The 23,091-nt window shown below is 41.5% G+C and overlaps 2 protein-coding genes across 2 annotated transcripts in view; one reads left to right on the top strand and one right to left on the bottom strand.

The window, feature by feature from the left end:
• The window catches only part of LOC126336767 (suppressor of lurcher protein 1-like), a 4,187,167-nt gene that overhangs the window by 546,691 nt on the left and 3,617,385 nt on the right, over positions 1-23,091 (top strand). The window lies entirely within an intron of this gene.
• On the bottom strand, positions 10,945-12,243 carry LOC126335725 (alpha-1,3-mannosyl-glycoprotein 2-beta-N-acetylglucosaminyltransferase-like). Its single transcript, XM_049999181.1, has one exon. The coding sequence runs from the start codon at positions 12,241-12,243 to the stop codon at positions 10,945-10,947; it is 1,299 nt and encodes a 432-aa protein (XP_049855138.1).

The following is a 23,091-nucleotide window of genomic DNA, read 5'->3' as shown; positions in this document are numbered from 1 at the left end:
ATGGTGGAGGAGGAATTTATATCAGTATCAATAAACGGGCGTCTTGAGGTTTCTCGTAAATAGCATGCAGTATACAGGGAGACTGCCGACGGCCTTGCCACAGTGGAAACACCGACTCCCATCAGATCACCGAATTTAGGCACTGTCTGCCACTCCATACCCGCATCCCATGCCGTCTGTCAGCTGAGAGTGACATGGTGTTACCATGGTACCGTTAGGCTTGCAAAGCCGTATTCTGACAGAGGTTAGTTTTGTATAGTTTAGTAATACACGGACATCACATTACTAGAGGAAAGAATAGATGTGTTAGCCTCGAAGAATGTGGAACACAGGATATAACATCAAAATGTGTCCCCCTGAGATTTCTCTCAAATGTAGGCAGTACACAGGGAGATTGTAGTGCTAGGAGGTATGAGTTTTGATATCCAAGAAGACATGTACATTTTGATTTATCCATGATAATGATCGTTGAGCATTGTAACTGTGGATTAAATTACTTGAAGAAATACAGAAACCAGTTGCAATATCTATAAATTTGTATCTATAAATTTACTAGTGCCAGAGTTTCTACCGACCTGCAGTTGGCGTTAAACATTTATTTCTGGACCACGCGGAATTAGCCGAGCGGAGGTTCGAGTCCTCCCTCGGGCATGGGTGTGTGTGTTTGTCCTTAGCATAATTTAGGTTAAGTAGTGTGTAAGCTTAGGGACTGACGACCTTAGCAGTTAAGTCCCATTAGATTTCACACACATTTGAATATTTATTTCTGCCTAAGTATTTGCTTAATGTCTACTACATTTTGATCGTTGGAGGTACATTTTTCCTGTAACTTTCAGTTTCATATTTCACAGGTCTATGCCTACACAACACTTTTAGAATCAATGGATCAGAAGTGCATCACAGCATTCGCCGTGTAACTGTTCACAATACAGTTGATATGAATCTGTATAGGGCGACCTAGAAGTTTCATTCTGCATATATGCAGCGTGGCACGACTCCGATGTGGGTATATAAGCACCGACATAAAGGCAGATGATTAGAGTGGCATCCGTTTCTTTCCGGCGTGCGGGCGATAAATGCGGAAACGTGATATACACTACTGGCCATTAAAATTGCTACACCACGACGATGACGTGCTACAGACGTTAAATTTAACCGAGATATTAGATTTTCAGAACATTCACATTAGGTTGGCGCCGGTGGCGACACCTACAACTTGCTGACAGGAGGAAAGTTTCCTACCGATTTCTCATACACAAACAGCAGCTGACCGGCGTTGCCTGGTGAAACGTTGTTGTGATGCCTCGTGTAAGGAGAAGAAATGTTTACCATCACATTTCCGACTTTGATAAAGGTCGGATTGTAGTCTATCACGATTGCGGTTTATCGTATCGCAACATTGCTGCTCGCGTTGGTCGAGATATAATGACTGTTAGCAGAATATGGAATCGGTGGGTTCAGGACGGTAATACGGAACGCCGTGCTGGATCCCAACGGCCTCGTATCACTAGCAGTCGAGATGACAGGCATCTTATCCGCATGGCTGTAACGGATTGTGCAGCCACGTATCGATCCCTGAGTCAACAGATGGGGACGTTTGCATGACAACAGCCATCTGCACGAACAGTTCGACGACGTTTGCAGGAGCATGGACTATCAGCTCGGAGACCATGGCTGCGGTTACCCTTGACGCTGAATCACAGACGGGAGCGCCTGCGATGGTGTACTCAACGACGAACCTGGGTACACGAATGGCAAAACGTCATTTCTTTCGGATGAATCCATGTTCTGTTTACAGCATCATGATGGTCGCATATGTGTTTGGCGACATTGCATTGAACGCACATTGGAAGCGTATATTCGTCATTGCCATACTGGCGTATCTCCCAGCGTGATGGTATGGGGTGTTAGTGGTTACACGTCTCGGTCACCTCTTGTTCGCATTGACGGCACTTTGAACAGTGGACGTTACATTTCAGATGTGTTACGATCCGTGGCTCTATCCTTCATTCGATCCCTGCGAAACCCTACATTCCTGCAGGATGATGCACCACCTCATGTTGCAGGTCCAGTACGGCCCTTTTTGGATACAGAAAATGTTCGACTGTTGCCCTGGCCAGCACATTCTCCAGATCTCTCACCAATTGAAAACGTCTGGTCAATGGAGGCCGAGCAACTTACTCGACACAAAATGCCTGTCACTACTCTTGATGAACTGTGGTATCGTGTTGAAGCTGCATGGGCAGCTGTACCTGTACACGCCATCCAAGCTTTGTTTGACTCAATGCCCAGGCGGATCAAGGCCGTTATTACGGCCAGAGGTGGTTGTTGTGGGTACTGATTTCTCAGGATCTATGCACCCAAATTGCGTGAAAATGTAATCATGTGTCAGTTCTAGTACAATATATTTGTCCAATGAATACCCGTTTATCATCTTATCATCTGCACTTCTTCTTGGTGTAGCAATTTTAATGACCAGTAGTATATTTCGGACCGGCTTACGTACATCGCCAATTTTCCGCATAGATATTTACGAAAATCTTCTTTTGTACATGGTTTGCATCCCGATTGTCGGAAGAAAGAGATTTTTCGTATTTCAAAAAGTCAAAGAACTTCGATTTCCCTTAGTAATTCTGAAGTTACCTTGTGCATGCCGGAAGATTTAACTCATTCGTTGTAGTAGATGTCGTGTTAATCTATGTTGTCCTTGTCTGTATGAAAAATATCATGCTGCAACGATGTCGACAGCACATCCGATGATTAGTCGTACATTATCATCAAATTCTGTTGTATTGTAACTCAATGTACTATTGAATGAAGCTATTTATACCTTTTTCAACGATGAGTGGCTTAAATTTCCAAGCCTTTCCGTAGTATTTGAAACCTGGGTCTACAGATCGAAGCGTTCGCTCTTCTTCGTGCATAAAGGCGTAAGTGTAATTTTCAGACATTAAGAAGACTTAAGTATATAATTCTGGCTAAAGGCTTACAATGATTATGCATGTTGTCTGAAATTAGAGGAGCTTATACACTTCCACTCAAAGATGTCACTATTCCCTGTAATATTGCTTCACTCTTATACGTTTTTAGCCGAACCAGAAACTGAATATGAGGTTTGCTTAGGTATAAAAACCGTTTATGTAACTGTGGTGAACATTCCAATTCGGATTTTGTTGTTCCCTTCTAGACACGCTGGTAATCATGCTCTCTTCGTGAGAAGTTTGTTAACGTGCGCTCAGCCTAAATACTCTGGATTTCAATAAAATTATTTTGGGTAGTAGGCAGCGTTTCGAGTCCTCCCTCGGGCCTCGGTGTGTGTGTTGTTGTTAGCGTAATTTAGTCTAAGTAGTGTTTAAGTCTAGGGACCGATGTCCTCAGGAGTTTGGTCCCATAGGAATTCACATACATACTGTTGGCAGCGTCATGTTGTAAAATCGTGAAGCAACATTTCGGCCACTATCGCAAATTTCTTTCATCTGGGTATATATTGTAATTCCATTGCCAATCATGAGAAACAATAAATGTTGCCAGAGGATCATTTTAAGAGACCTCAAGGTTCCTTGTGCATGCGAGAAAATTGTATTCATTCGTTGTAGTAGGTGCAGCTTTAATTTATGTTTTTCGTGTCTGTATGAAAAATATCATCCTGCAACTTGCAATATCGAAAGCACATCCGATGATTAATCGTACATTATCTTCTTACTCCGGGGTGTTGTAACTCAATCTATTATTGAATAAAGTAGTGTTTAAGTCTAGGGACCGATGTCCTCAGGAGTTTGGTCCCATAGGAATTCACATACATACTGTTGGCAGCGTCATGTTGTAAAATCGTGAAGCAACATTTCGGCCACTATCGCAAATTTCTTTCATCTGGGTATATATTGTAATTCCATTGCCAATCATGAGAAACAATAAATGTTGCCAGAGGATCATTTTAAGAGACCTCAAGGTTCCTTGTGCATGCGAGAAAATTGTATTCATTCGTTGTAGTAGGTGCAGCTTTAATTTATGTTTTTCGTGTCTGTATGAAAAATATCATCCTGCAACTTGCAATATCGAAAGCACATCCGATGATTAATCGTACATTATCTTCTTACTCCGGGGTGTTGTAACTCAATCTATTATTGAATAAAGTTATTTACATATTTATTTGTCGACATCTGATTTAAATTCCCAAGCCTTTCCGCAATTCCTGAGACCTGAGTCTACAGATCGAAGCGTTCACCTGCAAAGTAGTTCTTGGTACCTTATCCGGTTGCAGGTCTAAGTGGTTTCGGGAACCACGACAGGCATAGACTTCCTGGAAAATTTTATGCATTCGTCCACTTATCGCTATCATAACTGTAATGTTTGTTGTGGTAATAAAAATTCGCAAACAATAAAATGACATTGGAAATTCAAAAGTTCATGCAGGTACATGTGTCTTTTCATAATATGACCTTTTAAATATATTATGTACTAGTTTTGAAAAAAGAAGTTAGTTAAAAATGAATGGGACTCGACCCAATGATCTACCGATTACGGAGCTTGGACACTAACCACACGACAGCCGTCAGCTCGTGCTCAAGATTGTAACGCACGAGTACATCAATGACGTTTGAAATTTCTCTCGGTATTTTCTCAAAATCGCCTGTGTATTACCCTTAAGTAATCGCACATTATGTTGTCCTACTCGACTACTAAAAGTATACAAAGTCTGAAGTAAATCCGTGATCCAAATGTAGTGGCCTGCCCTTGTCAGTACATTGTGTAATATTAAAATAAGGATTGAAGTACAGATTGAGTTGCACTGTTAGTTGACCTTGCATCTGCATCTATGTATATGACGTTCCTCGGTACATCGTGCAATATTAAACTGATGATTCGGACCATAGTATTTTTTTCCAAATTTTGGAACTTCCAAGTGGTAACATTACAACAAATATCATCTCAAGTTTTAGAGAAATATTGCCAGATCTACAAACTCCGATCTCATGTGCTTATGTTATGAGTAAAATATTATTGAAGTATATTGAAATTACATAATTTTGGTTACACTAAGTATCTAACGAAAGGTTGCTACTGAATTAAGTAGAACACTGGCAGATTGAAGGCATGAAATTCTGCGACCAGTACACATTCAGTTTAGCGTAGTAAGTTTCCTGTACACAGTAGCCGATAACGAAGCTGCTAGAGCCAGTTTGCTGCAGAGAAGAGTCCGTATCACGTGGGATGAGACGTCAACAAATAGTTCCTTGCGTCGCATCGGCTGTCGAATGCTGCTCTTGAGCTAGTACACACGGTGTGACAAAAAGGTATGGCCAAACTTTCAGAAAACATTCCTCACACACAAAGAAAGAAAATATGTTATGTTAGAGCTCATTTTATTACTTCTCATCAAATCACATTAATCATGGAATGGAAACACACAGCAACACAAAGTACCAGCGTGACTTCAAACACTTCGTTAGAGGAAATGTTCAAAATGTCCTCCGTTAGCGAGGATACATGCATCCACCCTCCGTCGCATGGAATTGCTGATGCGCTGATGCAGCCCTGGAGAATGGCGTATTGTATCACAGCCGACCACAATACGAGGACGAAGAGTCTCTACATTTGGTACCGGGGTTGCGTAGACAAGAGCTTTCAAATGCCCCCATAAATGAAAGTCAAGAGTGTTGAGGTCAGGAGAGCGTGGAGGCCATGGAATTGGTCCGCCTCTACCAATACATCGGTCACCGAATCCGTTGTTGAGAAGCGTACGAACACTTCGACTGAAATGTGCAGGAGCTCCATCGTGCATCAACTATATGTTGTGTTGTAAACGCACATGTTCTAGCAGCACAGATAGAGTATCCCGTATGAAATCATGATAATGTGCTCCATTGAGCGTAGGTGGAAGAACATGGTGCCCAGTCAAGACATCACCTACAATGCCTGCCCAAACGTTCACAGAAGATGTGTGTTGATGACGTGATTGCACAATTGCGTGCGGATTCTCGTAAGCCCACACATGTTGATTGTGAAAATTTATACAATCTGATCATGTTGGAATGAAGCCTCATCCGTAAAGAGCACATTTGCACTGAAATGAGGATTGACATATTGCTGGATGAACCATTCGCAGAAATGTACCCGTGGAGGCCAGTCAGCTGCTGATAGTACCTGCACAAGCTGTACATGGTGCGGAAGCAACTTGTTCTCCCGTAGCACCCTCCATACAGTGATGTGATTAACTTTTCCTTTTATAGGAACAACTTCTCTGGCACTGATATTAGGGCTATCGTCAACTGCACGAAGAATTGCCTCGTCCATTGCAGGTGTCCTCGTCGTTATAGGTCTTCCCCAGTCGCGAGTCATAGGCAGGAATGATCGATGCTCCCTAAGACGCCGATCAATTGCATCGAACGTCTTCCTGTCGGGGCACCTTCGTTCTGGAAATCTGTCTCTATACAAACGTACCGCGCCACGGCTATTGCCCCATGCTAATCCATACTTAAAATGAGCATCTGCCAACTCCGCATTTGTGAACGTTGCACTGACTGCAAAACCACGTTCGTGATGAACAGTAACCTGTTAATGCTACTTACTGATGTGCTTGAGCAATGAGTCGCATGTCAACACAAGCACCGAAGTCAACATTACCTTCCTTCAATTGGGCCAACTGGCGGTGAATAGAGGAAGTACAGCACATACTGACGAAACTAAAATGAGCTCAAACATGGAAATTAAGCATTTCCGATCTCATGCCGACATAACATCTTTTCTTTATTGGTGTATGAGGAATGTTTCGTGAAAGTTTCACCGTACCTTTTTGTAACACCCTGTATATCAGTGATGCTGAACGCCACGCTATATCTTTCTATCCCTGCAACAAACGTTTTCGTAGTTAACAGTAGGAAGATGATAAAGCAAAGACCAACTGTCTCTGTATTTTGAAGTTAAGACTTACTTCACACTCATTCACACTCTGTGGCTCCCTGTCTGCTGGTAAGATGCGCTTTGGGGATAACGTTTAGATATGAAATATCTTCCACCAAAAAGCTAAGAGACTTGAGTAACCATTTTGTGAACATATGATTTTACATCGGACAGTCACCTTGGTTATGAGTCGCAATATCAGAATCATAGAAGCCAGGTAAAGCCACGGCTGTCGCATGACAAATTTGAAGACAATTTTAAATATGTCACGAAGGTGGGCTTCATACCGGCACAACGGAGCGCGTATTTTCGTAGTATAACCGTCCTGTTTTTACTATTTGTCCGTATTGTAAATATGTGTTTGGATGTTTTTGGTATGACAGTTACGTGCAATACTGAATGGTTCAGTGATGCTGAGGTACGCATACTTGAAGAGCTTCAGAGAAAAGCTAGCTTCATTTCTTACCTTAGGAGTCAAGAAATGTTACTACTAACCCGTCGAAACTCCCTGACAGATTAAAATTGTGTGGTGGACCGAGACTCGAACCCGGGACCTCTACCCTTCGCGGGCAAGTGCTCTACCATCTGAATTACCCAAGCACAACTTACGACCGGTCCTCACGGCTCCAATTCTGCCAGTACCTCGTCTCTTACCTTCCAAAATTCACAGAAACTCTTCTGGTATTAACCCGTTTCTTGACTGTAAATACCTTCGCCGTACGGACTGTTTGTGATATCTATTAATGTGGGTTTAGTGATGGTACTGCAAGCGTCTGCCATGACGCCGACGTAAAGTGATTTTGTTCACCTTTCTATGGTAAAGTCTCCTTGTCAGTGTTGCTACTAGAAAGCTTAGGGCTTCGCTCAGTATTGAGACGGCCTTTTGCTATTTAATTCAGTTCTAATACCTTGTAATAGCGGTAATAACTGTCAGCGATATACTCAATATGTTAAGTAGTCTCTGACGTAGAGCACACAGTGTAAAAGACTGTCGTGACAATGCGTCTCGTTTTTGTCATCCACTGCGATAGCAGCGCACCAAGCTACCAAGAAGCTACAATTCTGATTACGATATGGATGACTGCGAGTAGTAATGTTTATATTGATTTGTAATCTAGTTTTAACAATAGGGAGCGAATGTAGTTCTATAAACAGTAACAATAACTTAAAAATGATATCACATTTGTCTTTCCGCAGTTTCTTAAAGACCCTGGGAGGCATGAATAGATACAGCAGAGGGAAGTTTATTTGCCATTCTCTTGTAACCTACAGATAATAATTGAAAACTGCGATTTCCCTTTAAGAACAAAACAATATCGCTAGTAAACAGCAGAAGACCTGGCTTTTTCGTAGAAAGACGTCATATTCCTACCCAATGATGTGAAGCTTCGTTCTATACACCTTCAGATAAGTCACTGAAAGTGGAACGTAGGAAACGCATGTGGAATGCAGTACTTACACTATTTTAACACATCACATAAGCTATCACACCTGTACCTGAAGAGAAAATTACACAAACGTGACAACAAAACTTCAGAAGCAGTAATCCTGCAGTTGTTGCTACCTCTGAGCCACAAACGGATACAGTTTTCATCACAGTCGTCTTTCTAAGATCAAGTAGTTCATTTACAAAAATATTGGTACATTGGAAAGTCGAGTAAAGTGTGAGAAATCATGAATTCTTAGATTCCAGACAAAATAGATACATGTCAAGAAAACTCAATATCTTAGTAAGAACAGACAGGAGCAGAAATATAGCCTATGTTCCTCATGCATCAAACGGTAAATCTATGTTGTATTGCTTTCAGCGGAGTCTGCGGCAGTTATACATGTATTCTAAAGTATTTTCTCATCGACAAATTGTAGGTTATGTCACTGAATCAGTGGAATTCCTCTCTTTTGTTATTTACTTTATAACAATTTATGTGTCTTGGTAATTTACTATTTCTGGAACGCAAAAATATGATAGTCATTTCCCTAACTGAGTAAAATAATTATTAAAAACAAACATTAGCCTTGCGACACATGTGAATGTCTGCTTTCTCACCGCTTGGAGCGCTATCGTCGGGCAAGCTGTCAAACGTTAACTTTCGCAGCAGTGTGTGTCGCGACTATATATATTTAGAATATAGTGGGCAACAGCCAGAGAATATGAACAACATGCTGACTGTACCGTCCAATCCATGGCCAAATTTGGAGCATACATAAATGAAACACTTTTCATTACGCGAACTTAGTCCATGGGGATAGATAAAACTTCGGGTTACAAGACGTATGGTGTGCAATCACACATTAATAAGAAAAAATATATTTATCGGAGAGAAAGCGAATCGAATATAGGTACGGCAAGAGAAACGATGCCTCAGGAATGTATAATACGACCAATGAGCTAAATACCACGAACACACCTCAAAATTTGAAAAAGAGGACATATTTATAGTAAACAAATCCAAGCAAGTACCACAAAACGCACTTTACTTACATGGCGAAGACTGCCTTACATAGTTAGGAATATATACGTGGAGCAACATCTGACTGAATAAATTATCGCAATAAGAATTCGCATCATTTGTCAAAAGAAGACGTTTCGTATCGTTAAAAAGTGCTACAGCTGTATACGAGACCGTCATACATAGCACGAACTGAGGGAATACATTTTTATAGTTAGACAAATAAAGCGACGAAGTAATTGAATTTCCGCCGTAAAATAACAGACAATATTTGTTTGTCTTACACACCAGAGATTTTTTCTTAATTGTCTCGAAACAAACGAAAATATGACGACGAATAACGCTATAAGGAAATCAAATTAAAAATACGCATCAGTAGAAGACGGCAGACGAGCCATTCCCATCTTATCAAGGGCCGAGGCTGACGAATAGCATCACATATTCTGGTATTCTCTATCAACCATTACACAAGGAAAAATAAACAAAACTTATTGACTGAAATTGTCAATAACTGCAATATGATATTGACTAAAAAAGTGAGTTGTAATAAACAATGATCGCAATAGAATGACTGCTTCGCACAAATGCTGCCGTTGTAGATAATACATACTGTAAGCAGAGTGCTATAATATATCAATTATACACACAACAGCTACCCTGCGCACGATTTACATCCATACGCAATGGTATACAACATCTGCCGTAATTGACTAATGATTTAACAAACAAAACGAAAGAGAAACAAAATGGCAGTCATAAAAGCGTTGAAATTCTGATATTATATCACAGAAAATGTACTCAGACTTCTTTAAAGTACTATTTATTACTGTAGTAAATAGAAGACGCAGCTATAATAATTTCTGCGTGGGAGATACTATCGTAAGTTTCCTTCAGAAGTACACAAAATAACTTCCCTCTTTACAATGCACTATGTCGAGCTTTAGGCATACACTTTTAGCCGCGCTTACATTATAATAAATAACTCATTTTCATTTAATTGCACAGGTCGTCGTCTTTCCTTAATATATAAGTGAAATAGTTTTTTCGGTGCCCATCATTTCCTAGAACTTCCGATGTCAACTTAGATTATAGGTCAAAATCTCCTAGCTTCAGTTATATGCTGGCAGTGTATTTTGTTTACAATGAAAGGCGATTTAAAACTAGGGCGTTGTTAGTTATGCGGGAAAAGTGTCGTATCAGTAGCCCTCTTGCACCAAAACGTCAGCTACTCATAGTGTCAAAGACAGCTTCAGAATGCGCACGGCCCTATATACGTCAACAAAGAACAGAAAGCAATGTTAAATGGATTGTAATAATAAATACCAGCAAGATAATGAAGAAGTATGAGGGGCATTAATGAAGATACCAGTGATGCCTTATAATGAAACCAGAACGATACACAAAGAATATGAACAATGGATTCAACTGTTAATGACTGCAGGACACAGCAGTAGAAAAATGTGACCTGTGATAAATAGTGGTCCTACGGTATCACTATTCTACGTGTGTACTAAACTATTGCATACAACACTTGATACTAGCTAGATAATATCATAATTTGGAAAACACATACAATATCACGTCTATCAAAGCGCTAACTCCAGTTGTAATTGTACCCCTTCCAGCTATACTTGGGAGCCAAATATACCCTCACCCCATTGTACATGAATGTGACAATCCCTTGATAGGCTGTGCGGGGCACACCACTTTTGACGTCATCCATCAGTCGGAAGGTTTGCGCCACCTGTCTAAAGTTGTACTGCGAACCGTACGTGATCCGGACAGGCCCGCTGTCGGTGATACTACGACGTAGGAGCTGTTCCTTGGTGACCACTGGGCTACCACTCACAGTCCTGTTGAAACGCGGGTCGTAGTTGTCCTTCAGCAGGTGATCGAGGCGGAACTGGGTGAATGGCACGAAATGCTTGCTGAGGACTACTCGTCTGATGTGTTCCTCGAAGTAGTAGCCCCTGCTGACGCCATAAGCTGCGAACACTCGCGTCCGGGAGATCTCGGGCCTCAGACACGCGCGGCCGAGGCGTTGCTCTGGTCTACGCAGCCAGTCGTCCCAGAAGGCTTTCGGCCACCCTGGAGCCAACCTAGCCCACTCTTTCCGGGCCAGCATCCAGCCCAAACCCGGGAAGAAGTCGGTGCGGTGGATTAGTGCCCCCGCCTCGAGATCCACGAGGTGGGACTTCCCGTTGTCGTTCCACGCGGAGACGCACCACAGGGATGGATCTCGTTCGAGGAGCTTCCTCGTCGCTGCGAAGTACTCGAAGAAATCTGGAGCAGTGTCGATGTCGTCCTCGACGACGATGGCGAATTCGAAGCCGACGGTGTCGAATATGAGGTTGAGGAGCCAGCGGTAGTGGCGTGCCACTTTGTAGTACCCTAGTAGATGTTTCTCCTCATGCGGTATGGCGATTGAGGACTGGTCCGGCTGCCGCAAGCTGAAGACACTACGGTCAGTGTAGGAGGCGATGACCGCAGCAGTCTCAATGTGATCGCAGTCTCGGCTCACCACAATAGGGAATTGACGCTTGGATGGTCGGTGTTTGAGGAGCTGGTCTATGCAGCGACTAACTGTGACGCGGTCACACGCCAACACAAGAACAGCTATCACTGGAGAATCGCCTGCGAGTTTCGTCTGAGCAGCTTTTTTCAGCAGCCTTAACGTTGTGTTAGCATCTACCTCAGAAGCTTCACCCATTGCAATATTTACATCAGTAGTACTTTGTTCTTCATCAGTAATCATTTGTTCCACCCACTTTATCAACATCTTGACACCAGTCTTTTTCCTATACCAGCCGAGATGATCCAACTCTTTAAATTTTATAGCATTTCCAGAATCAATGTGCGAATCCAGGGCGGAATCTACAGATCGGAGCCACATCAGCAAATCCTTGAGCGTCGCTGAGCGACTCTTTGTAACATATTCTGTCCCATAGTGAGTTTCCGCTGGACGGTTTGCATTAAGGCAATAGTAGAAAACGGCAAAAGAAAGGGAACACAAGAAAAGGAGCACTACCTTTTTCACTTTCCTCACTTGCATTTCGATCTGAAGTTAGCTCTTCCACAAGCGCAGCACTCATGCATTTATCAGTTTAATACGCACATCGTCAATGCACAGACGTTCTTCCTTCTTTCTGCCCAGTCTTAATAATGTGTGCTTATTACTGGAACACACCTGTACATGATAACTGGAACACAGCTGTACATGATAACATATTGAGCAGAGATGTCGATGACTGATACACAGCATACACAAACCTTCCTGTGACACTTCGTTTATAACAACACACAATAATATCTTCTTTTCAGTTACGTAATAGGCAGTGTGGCAGAATTCTTACTGTTCCTCTGTAATGAAATTTCATTGATGCACTAACGATTAATTGACAGATCAAACGTAGCCATCCACACGTCAACTGTGTCAGGTTTGTTTTTTTTATCCACCAGAAATCACACTCGTCACAGATAATCTTTATAATCGAATGTTTGTTATCGCTGCTCGAATACTACGTTCTCTTGTTCCAGCGGTATACTGTTTCTTACAAACAACTTAGGTTAAGAACGCAGATACTCTAGTTCTTGAAATGCACTTGATTTTTCATTTGCACGTATGATAACTCAGAAAAAATATTATTCAATTACTGCAGTATCTTCTAGCTGGAGATTTTGTTTCCAAGTTCCTACAATAATAAATAAAGTCGATACCTTGGAGATACATATGGCTTCTATTAAGTTACTACTCAGACGCAGCGGGCGTTCATTCCCGAAATTTACACCTGATTTTCTTCTTTTCCGCTTTATGGACACTGTACTTTATACAGTTAATTTTATTCTAGAGGTTCTCGCCAGATGATATTGCTACAAGTTCTGAATATTCCTCTAGGCAAAATTTCCATCCTCGTCTGTCAGTGCTTAATTTTCTTAAAGGTTTGTATTTGAAATTTTGAGTAATACTTTATTAACTTCCTTGCAATGACAGAGAGACTCTTGTAACGAATTAGCGCAGTCGCTGATCAGACAGAAGGCAGTGCTTGGGCACGAACAGGATTAAATGAAAAATAGTCCCTGATAGCACGACTTGGGTTATATTATCTAACATGAATTTAAAATACAAAGTTTTTCAAAATATTTTCTTATCACCTGCGGAATGCCGAACATTTTCTTATCGTCGTCATCTACCTAGCTACATACAATGCACGCGAACATTTGTCTTTCGTTATATGCTCCAACCTCCTCACCTATCTCGTTTAGAAGTCTACAATACTGCAGCTCTCCACTTACTGATGAGAAACGCTCGTTTATCGAATCAAAAGTCCATGTCTCACTGTCGCAAATGGAAAGTGGTAATACCCGTAAAAACATTTCAATGTTTCAGAAACACGTATCTAGAGACCATGTATACTCAACTATTTATTTATTTTCCGTTCGACCCATCGATTGATCTCCATCTGCTCCAAATACATGACCTCTAAAAAGTGGTTGTTTCAGTTCATCTGATTTTCTTTACAATTTATTTGTGATACATCATTGTAATCATATTATAGCTTTTCTTCAGTCTTACTTTCAAATTTTCTCTACTGAGACTTGTCGCTCAGTGTTGACATTTGTCTGCACCAGAGGTAAGCAATACAATATCATCAGCGAAGCGAATTTGCTTATAAACAATTAACAAACATTCGTTCGTAGCTTCCGTACTTTCAGGACCTAAAAACTTCCACTAGAGTTGCTGAGAAATGCTTTTGTGGTACAGAACTTTCTTGTCTCATCCTTATTTCAGTTCATAATCTGCTACTAGATGAATTCTAATGGAAACTAACGCTGTGACTTACGTAGTCTTCCATATGCTGACACAGATTAATACAACTCTTTACTACTCTAAGAAAACAGCCCAACTAAGTAGTGGTTCATGCTCTCGAAAATGGTAAGCGTCTTGCAAATCGTCCATTGTGCTTGCAAGACCAGCTGACTTCTTTCCCAAAATACCGTCAACGTGAGGCAATGATTGCATCAATGTTCAGCATTTTTCTGACGAGCACTCAGCTGTATGTCGGTCTTGCTACCCCCCCCCCCCCCCTCCCCTCCTCTCCCTCCCCCCGACCACCGCTAACAGCCCCCCTGCCCATCTCTCCAGCCTCCTGGCACTTGCTACGCAAAGGCAAAGGAGTTGTTATTATAATAACTGCCAGTATCGCCAGCTTGTTATGTGTTCGTCGATCTACGCTATCAGACCGTTCGGTTGACCCACGTCTATAGAAATACATGATTATGAGTATACAAATACAAAAACTGGATTCTCAGTTCAATCTTCTTTTCTCTGCAGCGTTAAGTTTTACTAGGAGGTTACAACAACAGAACGTACAGCTTGCGATTAGTTAACGTGTAAGTCCAGGAAATCATCTGATAGTTAACTTATAGTTGCAAGAAAATAACCAAAGATCAAAGGCCACACATTACATTAATGCCAGTTCTCTCGGGAATGTTAACTTTTAAATTGTTAATGATTGTGGCCAGGGCCGTCGCTACGATTTTCGGCTCCCAGGTAAGCGAGCATTCTTAGGACCCTTACTTAGATTTGTTTTTTTAACTTTTGTTTTTTGGACAAAGTAAAAAAAAATTTAACGCAAAAACTGACATTGCTCCTTTTTAAAAAAACTTTTTGAATGGTGACAATTACATAAATTCTATACTTTGTAAACTAATACTTCTTTGTAGCTTTTTTAGATACGAACTCTTTTATAATTCATGTACAATCTAAATAGTGGGCTTACTCTGACACTATTACTATCATAGTTTATGCAACAAGCCGCTCTCGCCCCATTGTATTTCTTTAACAGTTCTAAACTCTTGCAAGTTACATACGCAGAAGTGTATTAGAAACAATGCTGCACCTTCAGAGAAGGCCTCCAGCATACAGTTCTTTCGTTCAAAATCATAGCTGCAGATTTTCAGATTTTAAAGCTTGCATTTGATTTCAGCTCTCTTAGACATCCGGGCTGGCATTCCCAGGGAACTTCTATCCCACTCGCCACCGCCCCCTCCCCCTACACTCCTCCCCCCCCCCCCCCCCCCCCGCCCCTCCCACCCACTCGCACCCTGAAGTCAACAAACCACGGCTAACGCCGGCCTTTTTTGTGTCTTCTTATAAGATCCATGTTTCATGTCTACTAGTAACGCAGTGATGGGTTTTGTTAGAATTGCCATTCCGAGTCCCTGTAATTTCATTCATAAATAAATTCTGCTGGGCGTTATTAAAGAGATGCAAACTTGCGTGTAAATTTCACTTTTAGTCTAGAAGAGACAGACTTTTCTATACTTTTAAATAACTTTCAGTAGCAGCTATGTGAAGTGAATTGCAGCGCCCAACAAAATCTGCATATGAATGACAAATAACCTGCAAATTAAAACGACTGTCTATACAAATAATTATCTGTAAGAAATAGAGGAAGAATAAACTGAGAGTGATAGAGCACGGTGAAGTATTCCGCTGCACCCACTGTGTACTCAATGGTCAGGATAACTGGCAGTATAAATAACACTGAAAATTAAATGATATCGAAGTGAAACTGTAACCCACTAGCGCTTGAGCGTAATTTACATTTCATTGCAAAACATTTTAGAACACATTGCAGCATGATGATTTTGCAACCCTTAATTGCCTGTAATGTGGTATTCCGGGTTCTTGCGACAGGATGTATAATTACACTCACCTACAGCTTAACCAGTAATGATCGAAGCAGAATTTTGTTGCATAGGTTTTATCATGTCAGGAAATATGAGTAACACATTGACGACAATTAAATCACAACACCTAAACATAATTAGTCTAGAGTAATGAAAGTTCGGGAATACGTTTGCCTAGGAGGCATATTAACATGATTAACATTATATCATCATAGGTTAATGTAAACGCGAGATCTTGTTGATGCTACTCTATCCTGTGCAAGCCTCTTCATCTCCCAGTACCTACCGTAACCTACATCCTTGTGAATCTGCTTAATGTATTCATCTCGTAGTCTCCCTCTACGATTTTTACCTTCCACGCTGCCCTCCAATATAAACTGCTGATCCCTTGATGCCTCAGAAAATGCCCTACCAACCGGTCCCTTCTTCCTGTCAAGTTGTGCAACAAACTTCTCTTATCCCCAGTCCTATTCAATACTTCCTCATTAGTTATGTGATCTACCCATCTAATCTCCAGCATTCTTCTGTAGCACCACATTTCAGAAGCTTCAATTCTCTTCTTGTCCAAACTATTTATCGTCCATGTTTCACTTCCAGACATGGCTACACTCCATACAAATACTTTCAGAAACGACTTCCTGACACTTAAATCTATACTCGATGTTAACAAATTTCTCTTCTTCAGAAACGCTTTGCTTGCCATTGCCAGTCTACATTTTATATCCTCTCTACTTCGACCATCATCAGTTATTTTGCTCCCCAAATAGCAAAACTGCTTTACTACTTTAAGTGTCTCATTTCCTAATCTAATTCCCTCAGCATCACCCGACTTAATTCGACTACATTCCATTATCCTCGTTTTTCTGTTGTTGATGTACATCTTATATCCTCCTTTCAAGACACTGTTCATTCCGTTCAACTGCTCTTTCAAGTCCTTTGCTGTCTCTGACAGAATTACAATGTCATCGGTGAACCTCAAAGTTTTTATTTCTTCTCCCTGGATTTTAACACCTACTCCGAATTTTTCCTTTGTTTCCTTCACTGCTTGCTCAATATACAGATTGAGTAACATTGGGGATAGGCTACAACCCTGTCTCACTCCCTTCCCAACAACTGCTTCCCTTTCATGCCCCCCTATTCTTATAACTGCCATCTGGTTTCTGTACAAATTGTAAATAGCCTTTCGCTCGCTGTATTTTACCCTTGCCACCTTCAGAATTTTAAAGAGAGTATTTCAGTCAACATTGTCAAAAGCTTTCTCTAAGTCTACAAATGCTAGAAATGTAGATTTACCTTTCCTTAATTTAGCTTCTAAGATGAGTCGTAGGGTCAGTATTGCCTCACATTTCTACGGAATCGAAACTGATCTCCCCCGAGGTCGGCTTCTACTAGTTTTTCCATTCTTCTGTAAAGAATTTGCGTTAGTATTTTGCAGTTGTGTCTTATGAAACTGATAGTTCGGTAATTTTCACATTTGTCAACACCTCCTTTCTTTGCGATTGAAATTATTATATCCTTCTTGAAGTCTGAGGGTATTTCTCCTGTCTCATATATCTTATTCACTAGATGGTAGAGTTTAGCAGGACTGGCTCTCCCAAGGTCGTCAGTAGTTCCAGTGGAATGTTCTCTACCCCCAGGGCCTTGTTTCGACTCAGGTCTTTCAGTGCTCTGTCAAACTCTTCACGCAGTATCGTATCTCCCATTTCATCTTCATCTTCATCTACATCAGCTTCCATTTCCATAACATTGTCCTCAAGTACATCGCTCTTGTATAGACCTTCTATACACTCCTTCCACCTTTCTGCTTTCCCTTCTTTGCATAGAACTGGGTTTCCATCTGAGCTCTTGATATTCATGCAAGTGGTTCTCTTCTCTCCAAAGGTCTCTTTAATTTTCCTGTAGGCTGTATCTATCTTACCCTTAGTGAGATAAGCCTCTACATTCTTACATTTGTCCTCTAGCCATGCCTGCTTAGCCATTTAGCACTTCCTGTCGATCTCATTTTTGAGACCTTTGTATTCCTTTTTGCCTGCTTCATTTACTGCATTTTTATATTTTCTCCTTTCATCAGTTAAATTCAATATATCTTCGGTTACCCAAGGATTTCTACTAGTCCTTGTCTTTTTACCTACATGATCCTCTGCTGCCTTCACTATTTCATCCCTCAAAGCTAACCATTCTTCTTCTACTGCATTTCTTTCCCCAATTCCTGTCCATTTGTTGCCTTATGCTCTGACTTAAACTCTGTACAACCTCTGGTTTAGTCAATTTATCCAGGTCCCATCTCCTTAAATTCCCACCTTTTAGCAGAGTCGTCAGTTTTAATCTACAGGTCATAACCAATAGATTGTGGTCAGAGTCCACATCTGCCCCTGGAAATGTCTTACAATTTAATACCTGGTTCCTAAATCTCTGTCTTAGCAATAGATAATCTATCTGAAACCAGTCAGTATCTCCAGACTTCTTCCATGTATTCAGCCTTCTTTTATGATTCTTGAACCAAGTGTTAGCTATGATTAAGTTATGCTCTGTGCAAAATTCTACCAGGCGCCTTCCTCTTTCGTTTCTTAGCCTCAATCCATATTCACGTACTACGTTTCCTTCTCTCCCTTTTCCTACTACCGAATTCCAGTCACCCATAACTATTAAATTTTCGTCACTCTTCACTATCTGAATAATTTCTCTTATCTCATCATACATTTCATCAATTTCTTCGTCATCTGCAGAGCTAGTTGGCATATAAACTTGTACTGCTGAAGTAGGCGTGGCCTTCGTGTCTATCTTGGCCACAATAATACGTTCACTATGCTGTTTGTAGTAGCTTACCCCATATCCCTATTTTCTTATTCATTATTAAACCTACCCCAGCATTACCCCCATTTGATTTTGTACTTATAACCCTGTATTTAGACGTAGACCTGTGGTGTAGGGGTAGCGTCCTTGATTCATAATCCAAACATATTTGGTCCCGGGTTCGATCCCAGCCACTGCCTGAATTTTGATAAATAATCAGCATTGGCGGCCGAAGACTTCCGTTATAAGAAGTCAGCCTCATTCTGCCAACGGCCTTCTCAAAGAGGGCGGAGGAGCGGATAGAGGTTCAGGGCACTCTCTTGTCATAGGGGTGGGAATTTGCCCCTAAAGGCGGAAGAATCAGCAATGATCAACGACATGAGGATGCAGAAGGCAATCGAAACCACTGCATTAAAGACACGTAACGTGTATCCACAGGGCATGTGGCCTGTAGTTGAAGAAGTGTCATGATGATCTTTCCATTGGCAAAAGATTCCGGAATAGTCCCCCATTCGGATCTCCGGGAGAGGACTGCCAAGGGGGAGGTTACCATGAGAAAAAGATTGAATAATCAACGAAAGGATAATGTTCTACGAGTCGGGGCGTGGAATGTCAGAGGCATGAACGTGGTAGGGAAATTAGAAAATCGGAGAAGGGAAATGCAAAGGCTCAACCTAAATATAGTAGGGGTCAGTGAAGTGAAGTGGAAGGAAGACAAGGATTTCTGGTCAGAAGAGTATCGGGTAATATCAACAGCAGCAGAAAATGGTATAACAGATGTAGGATTCGTTATGAATGGGAAGGTAGGGCAGAGGGTGTGTTACTGTGAACAGTTCAGTGACCGGGTTGTTCTAATCAGAATCGACAGCAGACCAAAACCGACAACGATAGTTCAGAGATAAAGGTCGACGTCGCAAGCTGAAGATGAACTGATAGAGGAAGTGTATGAGGATATTGAAAGGGTAATGCAGTATGTAAAGAGGGACGAAAATCTAATAGTCATGGGCGACTGGAATGCAGTTGTAGGGGAAGGGGTAGAAGGAAAGGTTACAGGAGAATATGGGCTTGGGACAATAAATGAAAGAGGAGAAAGACTAATTGAGTTCTGTAGCAAGTTTCAGCTAGTAATAGCGAATACCCTGTTCAAGAATCACAAGAGGAGGAGGTATACTTGGAAAAGGCAGGGAAAGACGGGAAGATTTCAATTAGATTACATCATGGTCAGACAGAGATTCCGATATCAGATACTGGAATGTAAGGCGTTCCCAGGAGCAGATAGAGAATCAGATCACAATATAGTAGTGATGAAGAGTAGGCTGAAGTTCAAGACATTAGTCAGGAAGAATCAATACACAAAGAAGTGGGATACGGAAGTTCTAAGGAATGACGAGATACGTTTGAAGTTCTCTAACGGTATAGATACAGCAAGAAGGAATAGCGCAGTAGGCAGCACAGTTGAAGAGGAATGGACATCTCTAAAAAGGGCCATCACAGAAGTTGGGAAGAAAAACATAGGTACAAAGAAGGTAGCTGCGAAGAAACTATGGGTAACAGAAGAAATACTTCAGTCGATTGATGAAAGGAGGAAATACAAACATGTTCCGGGAAAATCAGGAATACAGAAATACAAGCCGCTGAGGAATGTAATAAATAGGAAGTGCAGGGAAGCTAAGACGAAATGGCTGCAGGAGAAATGTGAAGACATCGAAAAAGATATGATTATCGGAAGGACAGACTCAGCATACAGGAAAGTCAAAACAACCTTTGGTGACATTAAAAGCAACGGTGGTAACATTAAGATTGCAACAGGTATTCCACTGTTAAATGCAGAGGAGAGAGCAGATAGGTGGAAAGAATACATTGAAAGCCTCTATGAGGGTGAAGATTTGTCTGATGTGATAGAAGAAGGAACAGGAGTCGATTTAGAAGAGATGTGGGATCCAGTATTAGAATCGGAATTTAAAAGAGCTTTGGAGGACTTACGGTCAAATAAGGCAGAAGGGATAGATAACATTCCATCAGAATTTCTAAAATCATTAGCGGAAGTGGCAACAAAACGACTATTCACGTTGGTGTGTAGAATATATGAGTCTGGCGACATACCATCTGACTTTCGGAAAAGCATCATCCACACAATTCCGAAGACGGCAAGAGCTGACAAGTGCGAGAATTATCGCACAATCAGCTTAACAGCTCACGCATCGAAGCTGCTTACAAGAATAATATACAGAAGAATGGAAAAGAAAATTGAGAATGCGTTAGGTGAAGATCAGTTTGGCTTTAGGAAAAGTAAAGGCACGAGAAAGGCAATTCTGACGTTACGACTAATAATGGAAGCAAGGCTAAAGAAAAATCAAGACACGTTCATAGGATTTGTCGACCCGGAAAAAGCGTTCGACAATATAAAATGATGCAAGCTGTTCAAGATTCTGAAAAAAGTAGGGGTAAGCTATAGGGAGAGACGGGTCATATACAATATGTACAACAACCAAGAGGGAATAATAAGAGTGGACGATCAAGAACGAAGTGCTCGTATTAAGAAGGGAGTAAGACAAGGCTGTAGCCTTTCGCCCCTAAAAAAAATGGCTCTGAGCACTATGCGACTTAACTTCTGAGGTCATCAGTCGCCCAGAACTTAGAACTACTTAAACCTAACTAACCTAAGGACATCACACACATCCATGCCCGCGGCAGGATTCGAACCTGCGACCGTAGCAGTCCCGCGGTTCCGGACTGAGCGCCTGAACCGCTAGACCACCGCGGCCGGCTTTCGCCCCTACTCTTCAATCTGTACATCGAGGAAGCTATGATGGAAATAAAATAAAGGATCAGGAGTGGAATTAAAATACAAGGTGAAAGGATATCAATGATACGATTCGCTGATGGCATTGCTATTCTGAGTGAAAGTGAAGAAGAATTAAATGATCTGCTGAACGAAATGAACAGTCTAATGAGTACACAGTATGGTTTGAGAGTAAATCGGAGAAAGACGAAGATAATGAGAAGTAGTAGAAATGAGAACAGGATTGATGGTCACGAAGTCAATGAAGTTAAGGAATTCTGCTACCTAGGCAGTAAAATAACCAATGACGGACGGAGCAAGGAGGACATCAAAAGCAGACTTGCAATGGCAAAAAAGGCATTTCTGGCCAAGAGAAGTCTACTAATATCAAACACCGGCCTTAATTTGAGGAAGAAATTTCTGAGGATGTACGTCTGGAGTACAGAATTGTATGGTAGTGAAACATGGACTGTGGGAAAACAGGAACAGAAGAGAATCGAAGCATTTGAGATGTGGTGCTATAGACGAATGTTGAAAATTTGGTGGACTGATAAGGTAAGGAATTAGGAGGTTCTACGCAGAATCGGAGAGGAACGGAATATGTGGAAAACACTGATAAGTAGAAGGGACAGGATGATAGGACATCTGCTAAGACATGAGGGAATGACTTCCATGGTACTAGAGGGAGCTGTAGAGGGCAAAAACTGTAGAGGAAGACAGAGATTGGAATACGTCAAGCAAATAATTGAGGACGTAGGTTGCAAGTGCTTCTCTGAGATGAAGAGGTTAGCACAGGAAAGGAATTCATGGCGGGCCGCATCAAACCAGTTCGTAGACTGACGACCAAAAAAAAGAAAAGCCCTGTATTCACCTGACCAAAAGTCTTGTTCCTCCTGCCACCGAACTTTACTAATTCCCACCTTATCTAACTTTAACGTATCCATTTCCCTTTTCAAATTTTCTAACCTACCAGCCCGATTAAGTGATTTGGGATTCCACGCTCCGATCTGTAGAACGCCAGTTTTCTTTCTCCTGATAACGACGTCCTCTTGAGTAGTCCCCACCCGGAGATCCGAATGGGGGACTATTTTACCTCCGGAATATTTTATCCAAGAGGACGCCATCATCATTTAACCATACAGTAAAGCTGGATGCCCTCGGGAAAAATTACGGCCGTTGTTTCTTCTTGCTTTCAGCCGTTCGCAGTACCATCACAGCAAGGCCGTTTTGGTTAGTGTTACAAGGCCAGATCAGTCAATCATCCAGGCTGTTGCCCTTGCAACTACTGAAAAGGCTGCTGAGCCTCTTCAGGAACCACACGTTTGTCTGGCCTCTGAACAGATACCCCTCCGTTGTGGTTGCCCCTACGGTACGGCTATCTGTATCGCTGAGGCACGCAAGCCTCCCCACGAACGGCAACTTTCATGGTTTAGGTGGGGAGATATGCCTTTGAAAATGTGCATGCTGGTACAC

Source organism: Schistocerca gregaria, chromosome 2 (genome assembly GCF_023897955.1).
Source record: "Schistocerca gregaria isolate iqSchGreg1 chromosome 2, iqSchGreg1.2, whole genome shotgun sequence".
Taxonomy (NCBI): Eukaryota; Metazoa; Arthropoda; class Insecta; order Orthoptera; family Acrididae; genus Schistocerca; species Schistocerca gregaria.
Note: the sequence above shows the minus strand (reverse complement) of the source record. Positions and strands in the feature narration are given on the sequence as shown.

Excerpts from the sequence above, each read along its gene's own strand:
- LOC126335725 (XM_049999181.1), bottom strand. The coding sequence starts at position 12,243 with ATGTGGCTCCGATCTGTAGATTCCGCCCTGGATTCGCACATTGATTCT.